Below are 19209 nucleotides of genomic sequence, written 5' to 3' on the forward strand. Positions count from 1 at the left end.
GCTTACATTTTTGCGGTTAAAGGCACTTTCGTCCAGTTTCTCCACAGCCTGGATATTCTTCACAGGCATAATGCAGAGTGCTTCTTTCCCTTGGAAAACAAAAAGAAACGTAAATATATGCACACACACAAAATGTCTACATTGGGCTCTCTTACCCTTATATAAAAACAGGCTACTGTAACAAGTAACAAGGATAGTAGATAGTCTCAACAACAGAAATAATCCCGTCTCTGGATAAATTATATGGTAATATTCTTCAACTGTTAAAGAATAATCTGGAAACCACCCATGTCGTCTTGGTCAAGCTACATCACTAGGAGGAACATTGAGTTCTTACACCATGTGACCCTTACTACTAGAAGACGTGCAGCATTACACTTTTCACATACTCGTCCAACAAAAATACAAATCGAGAACATTCTTTTTACAGTCGATAGACCATTTCCAGGACTGTGTCTGACAAAAGCCCGGGCCAAAACACACAAATCATGCACAGTTATAAAAGCAGTCTCAGTATCAGCTCCTGCTATTGGTATCTCTTCAGTCTCCACCTATCAGCTCACACTCCTTCCCTTCATCTAGCTGATAGAGTGAAGTGTCTGATCCACTGATGATACTTATCTGCACATACAACCACCCCCCCCCCCTTTTCTTTCACTCTCCCTTACATATGTGAATAAAGGTGCATTGGGTGTGTGTGATGAATTTTGCCATATCAATCTCTCATTTAAGAGGGAGTGCTTTTCTCTGCCTGCCACCTTCCTCTGCATTGCCAGTCCGACGGACCCCCGACCCCGCCACGCATACCTCCAGCACCATCAGGTGCTCTGCATATCTCCTGCCTTCCAGTTCAGTGCTCACACACACACACACACACACACACACACACACACACACACACACACACACACACACACACACACACACACACACACACACACACACACACACACACACACACACACACACACACTTCAGTTCATCTCCGGACAGCAGGCTACAAATCACTGAAGTTGTAAACACAGATCTTCACTACGTTACTGCATTCTGGTACATTATTTATGTTGTTCCTCTCTTTGAGTCGTTCCAATATCCAACAGGAGTCCCAAATCTAGAGCAGAGCTAGACTCAATTAATGATCTAAATCCCAATTAGAAATGCACTTTATTACAATGTGATGTTCAATGTGCTGCATTGTTGCCAGTAGCATTATGTCTAGGCAATCAGATGCACATCTGAACATTCTGATCCATGGTTCTCTTCACAATTTTACTGAAATCTCCTGCCAATATGAAAGAATTTAATCATGCACACAAACTAGTCTGAAAGTGAACCCAGACACACTTCAGCCGAGGGCAACACAACTAGGTTGCGTCCCAAATGTCCTTCTCCCTTCCATTACAAATTGAAACCCATATAATTATTTTTTTTAAAGTTATGAGACAGCACACACTCACAGCAACATGAGACTTAGTTCAAAACCTCCCAAATGCCTTTCAAACTTTTTTAGCACAGACTATTACTAACCCCGAAAACAGCACCACCAGAGCCCATGGTGCTTCAGCTGCACTGCCCAAACCCAGTTGTCACTGTCAATTTAGAGTGACACCAATCTAGAGGCCCCATCTGTCTGCCTGTTCTGCTGTAACAGAGCCAGCATTGCGGTGGCAGGGCACAGCTCCAGAGACCACTCCAACACACACAAAAAACACACACAGATGAACACACATAAATGAAGGTGCATGGGTAACAACATGGAGGAATGAGCAAATGTTGTGAGAGTATAGAATACAACCTACAATCTCCCAAACCTACACACCCAATACCAAAACTTGATGAATTAACATCAGGAAGTTGGATCCTTCACCAAACATGTATTTTCTGATGATTATCAAATAAATATTGTTTAAATTGCAGCTGTTTGCAGGCCCCACATTTCTTTTCAAACCATGTTCTGAAGTGCATCCTCGGTCAATAAAATAATGGAGTTAAACCAAGCTAACTCCCTATGGAATTCAATATTGATGCATACGCTGACAGCAGGTTTTCCACATTCCAACAAAAACAAAATAAATGGATAATGAAATGTGTCAAGATTGACCGTTGACATGGCGGTAAAGGGGGGGGGGGACCCTCCGGAGGCCAATGGATCTAGACTGGATTCTTTCTTCAAAGAGTTCATGTGAGTTTACTTTGCTCCAAAGACTTGAGAAGGACTAGGAGAAGGCTGGAGCTGTAGGGCCCGTTGCCCTGAGTCGAGGCCAGGATTTACATGAAACAAACTTTCAAAGATACACACACAAACTAACGATAACTCACACACATACAGCTGCAAGCAGATACGCACGTGTAGGCAGGCCCAACCCTCAACCTCACTTTTATCAACACTCAACAGCCTCCTCTGTGTTGCTCTCCACATCCTCCATTCTGTTAGCCTGCATACTCACACTAAATTCTGTCATTGAAGTAATTTGTGTTGACTAGGGGAATGAGGGGCATGGTACAAAAAGTAATAAGCAATTGGATCGTGTATGACCAAATCAGAGTACCAAAGTCAATGAAGAATTATCAAACCTCTGCTTTACCCACATGTGTTCTGGCTCAACCCAATGGTTTCTGGACCAATCAGACAGACCAAATGTGTCCGCAGTCAGTGAAGGGTTAGAGACATACTCAGATCCAGATTCATTGTGGAGAAAAAAAACTAACATCCGTGGGTGTGGCGTAGCATTTGGCCAAAGCAAGGAGTCTGGGTAGCCAGGCAACCATTCTATCACACCCCTGTGAAGCAGTAGGTGCTGTTGTGGTAACATCATTTAGGTCTGATGATGTGATTGGAAGTTAACTGAACAGTAATGCTATTGGTCAACAGTCTCTATTTGAAGAATCTCAAATATATTTTGATTTGTTTAACTTTTTTGTTTACTACATGATTCCATGTGTTATTTCATAGTTTTGATGTATTCACTATTATTCTAAAATGTAGAAAATAGTCCAAATAAAGAAAAACCCTTGAATGAGTAGGTGTGTCCAAACTTGACTGGTACATATGATGAATATTACCTTACACATACCTCCCTAGCCCCCTGACACGCACCAAAACTGACACAGAGTGGATGAGGAAATGAGCCTTGGTAATTGTTGAGAAGAGTGCTGAGGGAACATTCTTGGTGGAGTGTGCCATGGACCTGGGAGCAGCAGTAAATTAACGGAAGGTAGGATTTGGCTGGGGCCTGTTCCAAACAATTTACGTAATTGATTGAAAAAGATTACTTGACATTTCAACAATAATTAGAGTGGAGGGAAAAACAAAAACACAGTGTTACACAAGACCTTCGGCTCGTTTATGCAACGTCCAGGCTATCACACCATGTACAATATGGCTGGAAGCGTCTGGCTGCTATTGGCTTTCATAGGACTTAGAGATCGGAGAGGTCTGACAAAGTCTAAGCAGATCAGAAGACTTGGAATATGAAACAAATGAATTAGGCCTATATGAGCTTATTGCAGATCTCCGGCCATCAGGTTAGGTCTGATTACTAGGCTTGATTTCAACATGCCTTGTCGTCATTGGGGACAAAGCAGAGACCTAGAGATGAAGTCCTCGGATTTGCTCAGCTTCAACTTCTGACAGTCGAGCCAAAAACCACAAAATGTGCCAACTAGAAGCCTATTTTTTGTGTAATTGTAGGGTTGTTTTTCATACCAGCATACTTTGACCTCAAATTTCGTGCATGGTACACAAAGTGCGAGCAGTTTGGCAGGTCTGGTGTATGCGCGATACTGCTATGGCAGCAGCCCCCAGCGTCTCATAGCCACCCTCTCTTCAAGAATTACAGGAGCCTGGCAGAGAAACCAGGAGCCTAGCGTGTGTGTGTGTGTGTGGCTGTGCTCCACTGAGGTGAGCTGAGTAGAGTACAGGACACCCGCCAGGTAGGCTCCACTATAATGACCAGGGTTCTTACTCTCCCTCCTCTTCTGCCACTCTCTGGCTGGCTCTCATTATAATGAACAGAGCTTACTTCCTGCATTCCTCCCCCTCTCTGTGGGAGACCAGTGGCCCGTGGATAGATACCTGTGGATAGAGCTCCATATATTCACCATCTCCCCTGGGAGATAAAAGCTAAGAGCCTTGTTCCAAACAGTGTTGCATGTCTAGAAAATCCACAATTTCAAAACAACTGGCCAACCTGTGTTATTGACTTGCTAATTGTTTACTCCATGTGTAACTCTGTGTTGTCTGTTCACACTGCTATGCTTTATCTTGGTCAGGTCGCAGTTGCAAATGAGAACTTGTTCTCAACTAGCCTACCTGGTTAAATAAAGGTGAAATAAAATAAAAAACCTGGCCCATGGAGGGATCTGGTCCAACACTGCCCCCTATGGGGGACTCTGTGGTGGTGGCGTGTGTGGTTGTGAATCTGTGTGTGTGTGTGTGTGTGTGCGCGCGCGCATGTCTCACCTCTGTGCTTGTGGTAGGAGAGCTCCCTGTTGGTCACTCTAAGCCACCTCTTCTTAAAGTTCTTGCCGATACGTTTCCTTCCCTGGGCCCGCTTCTGTACCTCCCTGTAGTAAAATAAATATAGACTTGACATTGACACAGTAAGTATAACTTTACAGCCAACAACCCATTTTTATGTGTAGATTTCTTTATGAACCAGAAATATATATCAAAGTCAATGATCCCTCTTAGTGACAAACCCCTCTGGTCAGCTCAAACTCAAGTCACCTAACTTTTTACATTAAAGATTTAGTACTGGACTAAAAAGCACTTTCAGTCCAGGAAACAGGCACAAAATCTTTACCCCACTAGCCAAAACCCAAATTGTATTTGTCACATGAGCCGAATACAACCTTACCATGAAATGCTTACAAGCCATTAACCAACAATGCAGTTAAGAAAATAGTTACAAAAGTAACACAAATAACAATGAGGCTATATACAGGGGGTAACGGTACCGAGTCTATGAGAAGGGGTACAGGTTAGTCAAGGTAGCAGCAGTGTAAAAACAAGGGGGGCTTCCTATGACACCGCCTAGTATATAGGTCCTGGGCTGTACGCACTACCCTCTGTAGCGCTTTACAGTCGAATGCAGAGTAGTTGCCATACCAGGCGGTGATGCAGCTGGTCAGGATGCTCTCGATGGTGCAGCTGTAGAACCTTGAGGATCTGGGGACCCATGCCAAATCTTTTCAGTCTCCTGAGGGGGAAAAGGTGTTGTCGTGCCCTCTTCACAACTGTCTTCATGGTCCAAACACATTATTGTTGTCCACATCCCCAACAAACTAAGAACTTCAAATTCTCGACCCACTCCACTTCAGCCCCGTCGATGTGAATGGGGGGCGTGTTCGGCCCTCCTTTTCCCGTAGTCCACGATCATCTCCTATGTCTTGCTCACATCGAGTGAGAGGTTGTTGTCCTAGCACCACACTGCCAGGTCTCTGACCTCCCTATAGGCTGTCTCATTGTTGTCGGTGATCAGGCCTACCACTGTTGTGTCATCAAACGTAATGATGGTGTTGGAGTCATGCCTGGCCACGCTGTTGTGGGTGAACAGGGAGTACAGGAGGGGATTAAGCACGCACCCCTGAGGGGCCCCTGTGTTGAGGATCAGCATGGCAGATGTTGTTGCCTACCCTTACCACCTGGGTGATGCCCGCCAGGAAGTCCAGGATCCAGTTACAGAGGGAGGTGTTTAGTCCCAGGGTCCTTAGCTTAATGATGAGCTTCGTGGGTACTATGGTGTTGAATGCTGAGCTGTAGTCAATGAACAGCATTCTCACATAGGTGTTCCTTTTGTCCAGGTGGGAAAGGACAGTGTAGAGTACAATTGAGATTGTGTCATCTGTGGATCTGTTGGGGCAGTATGCGAATTAGAGTGGGTCTAGAGTTTCCGGGATGATGGTGTTGACTTGAGCCATGACTATTGCCATGAGTGCTACGGGCGGTAGTCATTTAGGCAGGTTACAGGGCCTTAGGCATAGGGACTATGGTAGTCTGCTTGAAACATGTAGATATTACAGACTCGGTCAAAGAGAGGTTGAAAATGTCAGTGTAGACTAGAGGTCGACCGATTAGGATTTTTCAACACCGATACCGATTATTTGAGGACCAAAAAAGCCGATACCGATTAAAAAAAAATCGGCCGATTTTTACAGATTTTTTTATTTGTAATAATGACAATTACAACAATACTGAATGAACACTTATTTTACCTTAACATAATGCATCAATAAATCAATTTAGCCTCAAATAAATAATGAAACATGTTCAATTTGTTTTAAATAATGCAAAAACAAGTGTTGGCGAAGAAAGTAAAAGTGCAATATGTGCCATGTAAGAAAGCTAACGTTTAAGTTCCTTGCTCAGAACATAAGAAAGCTGGTGGTTCCTTTTAACATGAGTCTTCAATATTCCCAGGTAAGAAGTTTTAGGTTGTAGTTATTACAGGACTATTTCTCTCTATACAATTTGTATTTCATATACCTTTGACTATTGGATGTTCTTATAGGCACTTTAGTATTGCCAGTGTAACAGTATAACTTCCATCCCTCTCCTCGCCACTACCTAGGCTCGAACCAGGAACACATCGACAACAGCCACCCTCGAAGCAGCGTTACCCATGCAGAGCAAGGGAAACAACTACTCCAAGTCTCAGAGCGAGTGACGTTTGAAACGCTATTAGCGTGCACCCCGCTAACTAGCTAGCCATTTCACATCGGTTACACTAGCCTAATCTCGGGAGTTGATAGGCTTGAAGTCATAAACATGCTTGGTGCCCCAGTGTTGAGGATCAGCGGGGTGGAAATGTTGTTGCCTACCCTCACCACCTGGGGGCGGCCCGTCAGGAAGTCCAGTACCCAGTTGCACAGGGCGGGGTCGAGACCCAGGGTCTCGAGCTTGATGACGAGCTTGGAGGGCACTATGGTGTTAAATGCCAAGCTGTAGTCGATGAACAGTATTCTCACGTAGGTATTCCTCTTGTCCAGATGGATTAGGGCAGTGTGCAGTGTGGTTGAGATTGCATCGTCTGTGGACCTATTTGGGCGGTAAGCAAATTGGAGTGGGTCTAGGGTGTCAGGTAGGGTGGAGGTGATATGGTCCTTGACTAGTCTCTCAAAGCACTTCATGATGATGGAAGTGAGTGCTACGGGGCGGTAGTCGTTTAGCTCAGTTACCTTAGCTTTCTTGGGAACAGGAACAATGGTGGCCCTCTTGAAGCATGTGGGAACAACAGACTGGGATAGGGATTGATTGAATATGTCCGTAAACACACCAGCCAGCTGGTCTGCGCATGCTCTGAGGGTGCGGCTGGGGATGCCATCTGGGCCTGCAGCCTTGCGAGGGTTGACACGTTTAAATGTTTTCCTCACGTCGGCTGCAGTGAAGGAGAGTCCGCATGTTTTAGTTGCGGGCCATGTCAGTGGCACTGTATTGTTTCACGCGAATGCTGCCATCAATCCACGGTTTCTGGTTTGGGAATGTTTTAATTGTTGCTATGGGAATGACATCTTCAACGCACGTTCTAATGAACTCGCTCACCGAATCAGCGTATTCGTCAATGTTGTTGTCTGACGCAATACAAAACATATCCCAGTCCACGTGATGGAAGCAGTCTTGGAGTGTGGAGTCAGCTTGGTCGGACCAGCGTTGAACAGACCTCAGCGCGGGAGCTTCTTGTTTTAGTTTCTGTCTGTAGGCAGGGATCAACAAAATGGAGTCGTGGTCAGCTTTTCCGAAAGGAGGGCGGGGCAGGGCCTTATATGCGCATCGCGGAAGTTAGAATAGCAGTGATCCAAGGTTTTTCCAGCCCTGGTTGCGCAATCGATATGCTGATAAAATTTAGGGAGTCTTGTTTTCAGATTAGCCTTGTTAAAATCCCCAGCTACAATGAATGCAGCCTCCGGATAAATGGATTCCAGTTTGCAAAGAGTCAAATAAAGTTAGTTCAGAGCCATCGATGTGTCTGCTTGGGGGGGGAATATATACGGCTGTGATTATAATCAAAGAGAATTCCCTTGGTAGATAATGCGGTCGACATTTGATTGTGAGGAATTCTAAATCAGGTGAACAGAAGGACTTGAGTACCTGTATGTTGTTATGATCACACCACGTCACGTTAACCATGAAGCATGCGCCCCCGCCCCTCTTCTTACCAGAAAGATGTTTGTTTCTGTCTGCGCGATGTGTGGAGAAACCAGTTGGCTGCACCGACTCCGATAGCGTCTCTCTAGTGAGCCATGTTTCCGTGAAGCAAAGAACGTTACAGTCTCTGATGTCCCTCTGGAATGCTACCCTTGCTCGGATTTCATCAACCTTGTTGTCAAGAGACTGGACATTGGCGAGAAGAATGCTAGGGAGTGGTGCACGATGTGCCCGTCTCCGGAGTCTGACCAGAAGACCGCTCCGTTTCCCCCTTTTACGAAGTCGTTTTTTTGGGTCGCTGGCTGGGATCCATTCTGTTGTCCTGGGTGAAAGGCAGAACACAGGATCCGCTTCGCGAAAGTCATATTCTTGGTCGTACTGATGGTGAGTTGACGCTGCTCTTATATTCAGTAGTTCGTCTCGACTGTATGTAATGAAACCTAAGATGACCTGGAGTACCAATGTAAGAAATAACATGTAAAAAAACTGCATAGTTTCCTAGGAATGCGAAGCGAGGCGGCCATCTCTGTCGGCGCCGGAAGTACTGAGCCAAGTACTGAGGTTGCAAGATTGAATCCCTGAGCTGACATGGTAAAAATCTGTCATTCTGCCCCTGAACAAGGCCGTTAACCCACCATTCCTAGGCCGTCATTGAAAATAAGAATGTGTTCTTACCTGACTTGCCTCGTTAAATAAAGTTGTACAAAAATTATTATATATATAATAAAATAAAACATTTGCAAAAATCGGCATCCAAAATTACAGATTTCCGATTGTTATGAAAACTTGAAATCGGCCCTAATTAAATCGGTCAACCTCTAGTGTAGACCCTTGCCAGTTGGTCCACGCATGCTCCGAGTGCACGTTCTGGTAATCCGTCTGGCCCCACGGCCTTGTGAATGTTGACCTGTTTAAAAAGTCTTGCTCATATCTGCTACGGAGAGCGTGATCACACAGTCGCCCGGAACAGCTGGTGCTCTCATGCATGTTTCAGTGTTGCTTGCCTCGAAGCATAAAAAATGCATTTAGCTCGTCTGGTAGGCTCGTGCCACTGGGGAGCTCGCGGCTGGGTTTCCCTTTTTTAGTCTAATGGTTTGCAAGCCCTGCCACATCAGACAAGTGTCAGAGCCGGTGTAGTAGGATTCAATCTTACTCCTCTATTAATGCTTTGGCTGTTTGAGAGCAGTGCGGAATTTCTTATAAGCGTCCAGATTAGTGTTCCACTCCTTGAAAGCGGCAGCTCTAGCCTTTAGCTCGGTTCGGATGTTGCCTGTAATCCACAGCTTCTGGTTGGGATATGTACGTACGATCGCTGTGGGGGCGACGTCGTCGATGCACTTATTGATGAAGCCGGTGACTGAGGTGGTATACTCCTCAATGTCATTGGATGAAACCCAGAACATCCAGTCTGTGCTAGCAAAACAGTCCTGTAGCGTAGCATCCACGTCATCTGACAACGCCCGTATTGACCGAGTCACTGGTACTTCCTGATTCCTTCTTACAAGCAAAAACTTTAGCAGGAGGACAGAATTATGGTCAGATTTGCCAACTGGAGGGCGAGGGAGAGCTTTGTACACGTCTCTGTGTGTGGAGTAAAGGTGGTCTAGAGTTGTTCTTTTTCTTCCTCTGGTTGCACATGTGACATGCTGGTAGAAATTAGGTAAAAACTGATCTAAATTTGCCTGCATTAAAGTCCCCGGCCACTAGGAGCGCCACTTCTGGATGAACATTTTCTTGCTTGCGTATGGCCTTATACAGCTCGTCGAGTGTGGTCTTAGTGTCAGCTGGATTGTGAGCCACTCACCCCTCTTTGAGAACCACAGAATCCTCCACCCCGCTGGACTCCTTACTGATGTTAGAGGAGATCTCGTCTAGGAACTACAAACAAACACACAATGTTAGAGGGGAACACCATGCAAAAAAAAAACTAACATGGAAAACTGATTTACTAACATGTGGTTGGTAAAAGTTTTGACACGTGGTCTACAAAATCTAAATCTACAAAATATAATGTAATAGGAAGGTTCACAACCAAAAACTCACCTTTTTTACTTTTCCAATACATTTGTCTTCTTGGAATGATTTGAAGAAATCGTACATGTAGGATTCTTTAAAACTAGACTAAAGACAAAAACACAGACAAAAAGTGTTACTTTTGCTCAGAGCAGACCTACAGACAACCCACGGGGCAAAAACTGGTTAAATCAACGTTGTTTCCACATCATTTCAACACCCCAAAATCTATATGATGATGTTGAATCAACATGGAAAACTAATTGGATTTGCAAAAAGTCATCAATAAGGGCATTGTCTTTTTTGTTGTTGTCGACTTTTAACATAAATCCAATGACATGGTGAAATGTTTTGTTGATTTGACGTTGAATTCACATTAGTTGACAACTCAACCAAATGTTTATCAAAAATAGACCTTCAACTGATGTGCCCAGTGGGAATGAATGATATGATGGACATGTTGACTGACTGATAGACACACAAGGGAAGATTGATAAATTGATTGGTGGGCATGGTGACAGGCTGATAAGACAGACATACATGAATACATACCAGTTTGTTTTTGGACAGGCTACCCCAGCTCCCCAGAGTCTGGATGGTCTTGGAGATTAGAGTGAGTGTTCGGGAGACCTCTAGGTCCTGACAGATGAGTGTACAAAAGACGTCAAATACCAGGGTCATGTTTTAAGGCACCGAACGGAATACATTTTTTATGTTTTTTTTTAAATGGGGAGGGACTAGCTGTGCTTGTCCAATAACTTATTGTCAATTAAACACTCATTCTCATTGCCATTTCAAAATGTTTTTTGTTGTTGTTGTGTTTATAAATCTATCCGTTGCGTGGCCTAATGAATATGACCGTTTATATCACAAAAATGTGTTTCCCAATGATTGGGAAACACATTTTTCAGAAATCAGTGTAAAAACAGTCAGCTTATGTGAATATGCATCAAAACATTTTTTGGAATCTAATCAAGTTTCTCAAATCAGTCATGGGGACCCTCATTTTTTGTTCTAACCCAGTACTAAACACTTCTAACTCAGTCAATCAAGGGTTTGATGATAGGTTGAGTATTCGAATCAGATGTGTAATTGCTGGGTTAGAATAAAAATGTGCTCTCCCCGAGCGTCCCCCAGGAATTAAATCAAAAACACTTATGTAATCTACCCTTCCAAATATGCCATTTTTGAGATTCAAGAATTACTAAGCATTTTTTTCTTGTTCAGCCTTTGTCATCTCTTATTATGGAACAGTTATTTTACTAACATAAATCATTTGACAAACATAGCAAATTTGGGTAGCCTACACACCATTCCGCCATTTTGGAAATAAGTGAAATTCCAATGTACATGCATGTAATTACATCATTGCATGCAACATGTACAGTATGTGTGTTGTATGATGTAGGCCTACAGTGAATGTACATTTCACATTTAAAGCCACTGCTACTTAGTTCTGCTGTGCTAAATGGCTTCTTAGTCAGCCCTGGTTTCAAAGGAGTTTCAGCTTGCCACAGAATTCTCCCCGTTACGAATTCTCCCTTCAGCTCCATCTGAAGATGACCTTCTGGGAATGATAGAAGGCAAACCTCCATCTCCTCAGAGGTCTAATAGTCTTCAGCATCAACAACACTTCATACACAACCACTGGCCGGCAGATTAGAGGAGAGTAGTACCACACACACACACACACACACACACCCCTCTGGTCCCTCACCGCACCATCCTAAATCGATTACAGATTCTCTAAACGTCCTTTTTAAGGACCAATGAGCATGTACTTCTGGAGTAAATATCATTCACAGACTCTTACTGTATTTAAATGGTCTGAAATGCTTTTAACGATGCTCATGTTCAACCACAGATCCCTTAAGAGAACTTGGGTATGGGCTTACTGCAGTAATCTAAGTGAAAGGATTGTCCTGGGATTTTGCACACAAAAAAATAGGCCTATCACCTGTAGGACCAAATTCTAACATTTAGGCTACAGTACAGGTACATTTACTAATAATTGACATGGTAAAATGCTAATTAGGCCAACACAGTAATATCATAGGCTACATGGGATTCATTAGAATAACTTGGCTAAAAATTCAGTAGAAGGCTAGACCTAGTGCAACTTTATTATAAAACAGTTGACTGATGTTTCAAGCTTGGTTTAGCCATTGTCCTAGCCTACTTTTTATTTTACCTTTATTTAACTAGGCAAGTCCGTTAAGAACAAATTCTTATTTTCACAGTGGGTTAACTGCCTGTTCAGGGGCAGAATGACAGAGTTGTACCTTGTCAGCTCGGGGATTTGAACTTGCAACCTTCCGGTTTCTAGTCCAACGCTCTAACCTCTAGGCTACCCTGCCACTTTACAAAGGTGTTCCTGGATTTCAATGTTTGTTTTTCTTTGTTGCTGCTGGAGCGATTTGTTCATGGAAGAGTGTGATATTTGGGATGTTCAATTTTTTTTTTGTAGAATGACTGAGGTCGTCACCTGTGATTTTTATTTTTAAAGAACATCTTACTCAAATGCATGAAGAGGGATAGTGCAAGAGTTTGGCAATGAAGCCCTTTTGCTACTTACCTAGAGTCAGATGAACTCATGGATACCATTTTTGTCTCTGTGTGCAGTTTGAAGGACGTTTAAGGAAGTTTCGCAAGCCATTGCTAACTAGCCATTGCTGCTAGCTGTTCCTATAACTAGCTGCTTCCAAAGACTTCAAGTCACTGTGCGAATGCAAGTTAGCAATTCAGTCACTGTGCTAATGCTAGTTAGCAAATGCTAACTTCAAACTCCATGCAGACATAAAAATGGTATCCATGAGAATCTTGCACTAACTCTGGGTAAGTAGAAAAAATGTGAGGCGTTGCTGCAAATGAATATAGGGGGAGTACTTCACATCTAAGTAGCTATACCATATCACTACAGCGTAAACACAAGGGATACCTCCGATGTGACACAAAAGTAAAAAAAATATAGGCATATGGGCATACTCACAGGATGGTGTGGGCGGAGCTGGAAGGTGTGTGGCGAGAGAACGGCAACGGCAAAGAAGCGCAGGAACACGAAGCTGCTGACCGCCGAATACTGGACATGAGGATCATCTGCAGGGGAGAGGAGGAAGGGAGAGAAGGAGGAGACAGGTGAAGGAAAAAGAAAACCAAAGCTCGGCTTGCTCCCTGTCCTTATCCATTGACTGCTCAATGGTAAAAAAAAACAAGGATGTCGTTTTTTGTTTTGGGTGAGCTATCCCTTTAAAAAAGGTGCCAATTCGTGTAAGCATGGTGGTTAATGAGAACATGACTTACACCAAGCTCCAACACAAGCTTTTACTTGAAGGGCCTCTGTCATACTACGGGACAACCTCCTGCACTTTAGTCAGGCTTCTGGCTCCACCTCATGGTGGACATGGTCTCTACAACATGCTGCTTACTGATGGAAGATACTTTATATTAAAAAAAAGACTCTGATAAAGTAACTAGATAATACTTGGGAAAGACTGGCATAATATTTCTGAATCTAATCTATCATCTTTTCTTTTGGATAGAGACCTGGACCAGTCTACACAAATGCTTACAACAGGATCTATACGAGATCAACTCGATATTTGCGGTATGAAAACATCTCAGAAACATTTTTGTGGTTAGTGGAAGTTCTCTCTAATGTGATGAGGCACAGTAAGTATCGATGAGAGAGCTGTGACTGAGGAATAGGGTTACAAAACTCCAGAAACCTTCCCGGAAAGTTCGACAAACCACCAAAGAGTTTTTTTTAAACCTGGGAACTTTGGAAAGTTTTCCGGAATTTTGAAATCATGCTGAGGATGAGGAGGTAGGATGATAGTGAGTAGAGAGAATAAAGATGCGCGTGATGCCCTGCTCACCTGGGAACCGCTTGGAGGCCAGTTGACGCAGCGAGCGGAACACGTCACACATAAGCGGGGGACAGCTGGAGCTGGACTGGGTGATGGACGAGAACACCTTCTGAACGTACCCCTGCAGGTTCTCCTGTAGAGAGGACAGACACACACGTCGCTTATTAACACTTCATTCTGTATACCACCCCACAATATACTGATAGCAAGCTTGCGATGCACCGGACAAATGTATACTGTACCTTGTTGACCTCAACGTTGTCTCCCTCTTTCAGTTTGATCGGGTCAATCTCACAGGTTTTGTTTGATTCACAAATCTACAAAAGAAATTGAAGATGTTATGCTGAGTTTTGAATGCATTTTCAAACATGTTGTTCCTAGGCTAATGAGCTTTTATGATTTGGTTCATAGCACGGCTTACTTCTTAGGATCTGTGTTAATCTATGATATAATCAATTTGCTCACATCATTACCTAGGTAACATATGATGTACATTACCTCATCCAATACAGGCTTCAGGGTGACTGTCAAGTAGCTCCGCCCTACAATCTTCATCATGTCGTCGATGCAGCGTGTTGCCAGGGAGTTGCCACGGAAAATGGTGTTGGCCTCCCTAGACAGACAAGACCGGGTTCAGAGGTCAGGATACCTATTCACTTTATTGAGCACTACTTTTTCCCAGAGCTCATAGGGCCGAAGAGAAGTGTGTACTACTTACTGAGTGTTCTCCAGCTCCAGGGCAGCGATGGCGGAGACGAAGGACACCAGGCGGCTGTGGTGGAGCAGCAGGCGGACCACGGGCAGCACCGCCTCATACCTCTCCCTGCAGATGTCCCCCAGAATGTGGGCCGCTGACGCCGAGATGGGCTGAGACGGAGAAGAGCGATAAATAGAGACAGAGATAAAGGCACCATACCGTGAGCGATGATTGGTCAGCCACTAATGGTTATTGGTTGACTGCAATTCCACATGTATACAGCCACCACTCATGACAAATTACTGGCAACGGTGTGGAATACAATGTGGGGGCCGTAGGCGATGTTTGACCAGTTTTAACCGATTGTCGGTCCTACGCGTCCTCTATTGTACACTCACAACTTTCTTCCTTTAAGTGAGACTTCGGGATTTTGGCAATGATGCCCTTTATCTACTTCCCATTTTTATGTCCAGTATGAAGGAAGTTAGAGGTAGTTTCGCGAGCCAAAGCTAACTAGCGTTAGTGCAATGACTGGAAGTATCAACAAGCAATTCCTTTAAGTTCCTTAATGAGCATAATGTACCATTCAGACAGACCGACAGACAGGAGCAGGTATGTGAATTAGACAGGTCTGAGGTTAGCACCTTAATGTCTGGGGACTTGAGCAGCAGCGTGCAGAGCGGTGTGTAGCAGGCGGATGGCAGCACATTGTCCTCGGTGTAGGTTACGTTGAGCCTCAGAGAGCCCAGGTCGTCTGTCTTGGACTTCCCGTTCCCTTTGGGCTGGAGGAGATACCTGTGGACCAGGGGAAAGACACCCAACAAAAACACACCCAGTCAGCTATACAGAGTGATGACCAACCGACACATTTGTTTTTGACAGTGGTGAGTTGGTTTGCACATTTACCAGAATTTCACAACCCTAGTGGTGAGATGCAAATGATACTCATTTCATATGTATAAACTGTATTCTAGTCAATGCCACTCCGACATTACTTATCCTAATATTTATATATTTCTTAATTCCATTATTTTACTTTTAGATGTGTGTATATTTTTGTGAATTGTTAGATACTACAGCACTTTTGGAGCTAGGAACACAAGCATTTCACTACACCCGGAATAACATCTGCTAAATAATTGTATAGTTGTGGGTCTGTATGTTACAGTGTGCATGTAACGATCATCCCTCCCTTTCTCTCCCTCTCTCTACACACTATTCTCAAAGCCCTCATGCCAAACGCATAGATCAGTATCTGCATAATCCCTTATCACCTAGATGCGCGCACACACACTGTTTACAGAACGCCACCATCGCAGTGTTCAAAGCAGTCTGAGGACACAAAGGAAGGAACCGGTCAAAAGTTAACACAGATATAGAGTTGCTAGACTGGGGGACAGGATCTGGCACAGGTTAATCTCCAGGTGCTACACAGAATTGTTTATCATTTTGAAAACAGCTGTTTGAAACCACTGTTTAAAGCTGGTGGACCAAAACCGAAAGCAACTTTCGGTTTTGGTCTACCAGCTACAAAACAGCTGTAAAAACAATATTTGTTGTGTTACAATTTAGACGGTACAATGATTCCCTACACTATTCAGTGCTTGTTTTCTCAGATAAACTGAAATTGAGCTAACAGTATCGAATTTTAGCAACCAGGAAATGACAGAGCGATTTTCACTAGATAAAAGTCAGAACAGTTTTCCCAGTTTGACAACAGATGCCGCTCCGGCAGGAGAAATCAATAGGAGCATTTTACAGCCAATCAGTGCTGAGGAGTATTTCTGTCTGTAATAAAGCGCTTTAGTGGGGGAAACTCGTTCTGATTGGCTGGGCCTGGCTCCCCAGTGGGTGGGCCTATGTCCTCCAAGGCCCCCCCAGTCATGTGAAAGCCGTAGATTAGGGCCTAATTAATTTATTTCAATATTAATTTCCTTATATGAACTGTAACTAAGTCAAATCTTTGAAATTGTTGCATTTATATTTTTGTTCAGATTAATAATGAATAAGACTATATGGACGGACGGACGGACGGACGGGGGGGGGGGACCTGATCCTAGATCAGCAGTACTCCTTCCCAGATTATTTCTGAGTATTGGCCCAGCTCTTTAACAGCCGCCCTACAATGTGCAGATCTGATCTAGCATCCATGGATCTACGCGGAAAGAAACTCAGCACTGTGAGGGGTGTGACGTAGGAGCGTCGGATTCTGGTAGCTGATAAAACGAGGCGAGTCGCAGCGGAGTACGTAAGAGCCTCTGTGTCACGTCCCCGTATCTGTCCTTGTCATCTGCTAAATCAGCCCATTCATGTCAGATAGCTAGCTAGCGCTGCAGTCAGATTACATTCTTCAGGTTGGGATTAGAAGCAGCAACAGGCGTGTGGCTGCGTGCAGTGAGTGCACAACATGTCCATGTGAGTGATGCGTGTAAAAGTCACCCAATTAAGTGCGTATAAGGAATAGGGTGCCATTTAGGATGCAATCAGTGCGTTTGAGTGTGTAGTTAGAAGTGAGAGCTGTGGGCTCCTATGGGCACGCGAATGCTACATGCACCTTTGCATATTGGTGTGTCAGTATGTGAAATCTCCCGAGAAACCTGGCTCGGAAGCATCAGGAAGACAAATGTGCGAGGTGAACCTGCGATGTCACCGTTCTTACCAGGCCCTGTGTATGTGGTCATTTCGTAGAATCTTGACAGATACCCGCGTCTCCCCAAGGAAAACATCCTGCGCCAAATTCCCATTGTTCCACAAGTCAACTCTGCAGAGGAGCACAGAGAGAGATTCCAATCACACATACTAATTGAATGTGATATTTGCAAATACACGTTAACTTTCATTTTATCTACAAATAAGGGACCAATGCCCCTTCCCTTTCCAAACATACCACTTCACCATTGGCTGACTGACACACTCACAGAAAACACAACCACATAGATATAACACAAACACAAAATACACTGAAGTGTTGGTCTTTACCTGTGTGAAATATACAAATTGCAGTACACTTGAAAAATACACATGCGATTAAAATCACCTCAAATCCAAACCTGAAAGTCATGCATGCGTGTTTACCTCTCTGCCCAGCCTAGTCTTACCCCACTGTAAACCCAGTGAGCTATGTGTCAGTCCGCTGTAAGTGATGCAAACAGAGACAACCCCCACAGATCCTTAACCACCATTTTTGCATTACACACACTACACCTGTTGTGACAAACACAATTACAATCAAATCTGGTTTAATTCAAAACACACTGAAAACCCTCTCCCGACTACAGATGACAAGTCACTCCAGAGAGATGGAGGTATGGTGGTCTGTTTGCCAGTGTGGGGAAAAACCAACCCACAGATGTTCTGTCAAAAAGGTCAGAAGGAAAATGGAGGGAAAAAGAGAAGTAAAAAAAAGAAGAAGAGAAGAGCAAACATAGCAGAAAGATGAGGGAAAAATAAGAGAAAATTGAAGGAAGAAAGAGGAAAGAAAACAAGAGAGGAATGAAAAGAAGAGGAAACAAGAAGAGATGGCACACTCACTTGATCTCCAGCTTTTCAATGTCTTCCTCCTCTACTTGGAAATGAGACTTTTTTGTGTAACTGTTGGGCCTTGTGACCTGGGGACATCAACAAGACGTTATTTACAGTCTTCTCCAGCAAATAACAACTCATGAATTGTCAAAAATCAGACAGACACCTAAGTTGCATTCATTAAGGCATGCAACGGAAAATGGTTTAAAATGTTTTTGGAATGAAAAACTAATGTGAGCATTTCTTAAATGGACAAGTCCTGGTTGTCCCTTCCTGTTTTAGTCAGTTTTCTTCAATTTGGAAGAAAACTGAGAAGACATGAGCTGCAAGATGTAAATTACATTTACCTCAAAGTAAAAAGTTTCCTCAAACTGAGGGTCACTGGTCTTCTTTTTCACTTTTGTTTTCTTCTGGTCAAACCTAAGGTGACAGAAGAGTCAGAAATATACTCAAACCTTTCTCATGGGGGTCTATATGAAAGAATAAAAAATTAAATAATGCCTAAAATTGAAGTGAGCCCGTAATTATGTTCCACTGCAGAGGACGGTAGTCGAGTCTTACCTGGCAGGCCCAACGAGCGAGACAGTGGCATACGGGTCACAGTTCTGTCCACTGATCAGAGGCAAGCCCTGGCATTCTATTATCCTGGGGGAGACAAAAGCAACGGGAGATTGACATTAGTGTTTCTCAGATCAATTTACTGTGTTCTGACTATCTGACCTACCACTCACAATGTGCCACATAGATGACATATGCATGCTACAAAAACTGTAAAACATGCACATGACATTTTTGTAGATTCATTAAAAAGGGAAATGTCACAATTTTTAAACTTCCTATTCATCACCTCCAGCACCACCCCTAACCAACATGTGAAAATGGCACATTTCTATGTTATGAAGTAAAAAAAAAAAAAGATAGAGGAAGATACATTTCCAGTGAATTGTGTGATTTTAACCAATTAT

At 43.6% G+C, this 19209-nt stretch overlaps 1 protein-coding gene across 2 annotated transcripts in view; it reads right to left on the minus strand.

The window, feature by feature from the left end:
- LOC112266895 (ras GTPase-activating protein 2) overlaps positions 1-19209 on the minus strand; it is a 42437-nt gene that overhangs the window by 4183 nt on the left and 19045 nt on the right. Inside the window, exons 6-20 of one of the 2 annotated variants that reach the window (XM_024444802.2) lie at positions 18806-18889; positions 18592-18664; positions 18254-18330; positions 17382-17483; positions 15367-15517; positions 14744-14892; positions 14524-14638; positions 14268-14342; positions 14035-14158; positions 13149-13255; positions 10712-10798; positions 10190-10267; positions 9951-10024; positions 4463-4566; positions 7-89 (exon numbers count right to left, since the gene is read on the minus strand). In XM_024444802.2, the coding sequence (XP_024300570.1) occupies positions 7-89; positions 4463-4566; positions 9951-10024; positions 10190-10267; positions 10712-10798; positions 13149-13255; positions 14035-14158; positions 14268-14342; positions 14524-14638; positions 14744-14892; positions 15367-15517; positions 17382-17483; positions 18254-18330; positions 18592-18664; positions 18806-18889 (1483 nt within the window). Of the gene's footprint in view, positions 1-6; positions 4076-4462; positions 4567-9950; positions 10025-10189; positions 10268-10711; positions 10799-13148; positions 13256-14034; positions 14159-14267; positions 14343-14523; positions 14639-14743; positions 14893-15366; positions 15518-17381; positions 17484-18253; positions 18331-18591; positions 18665-18805; positions 18890-19209 lie in introns of those variants that run through there. The other variant, XM_024444803.2, reaches the window with a different exon arrangement.

The sequence above is a fragment of the Oncorhynchus tshawytscha genome, linkage group LG14 (assembly GCF_018296145.1).
Source record: "Oncorhynchus tshawytscha isolate Ot180627B linkage group LG14, Otsh_v2.0, whole genome shotgun sequence".
Classification (NCBI taxonomy): domain Eukaryota; kingdom Metazoa; phylum Chordata; class Actinopteri; order Salmoniformes; family Salmonidae; genus Oncorhynchus; species Oncorhynchus tshawytscha.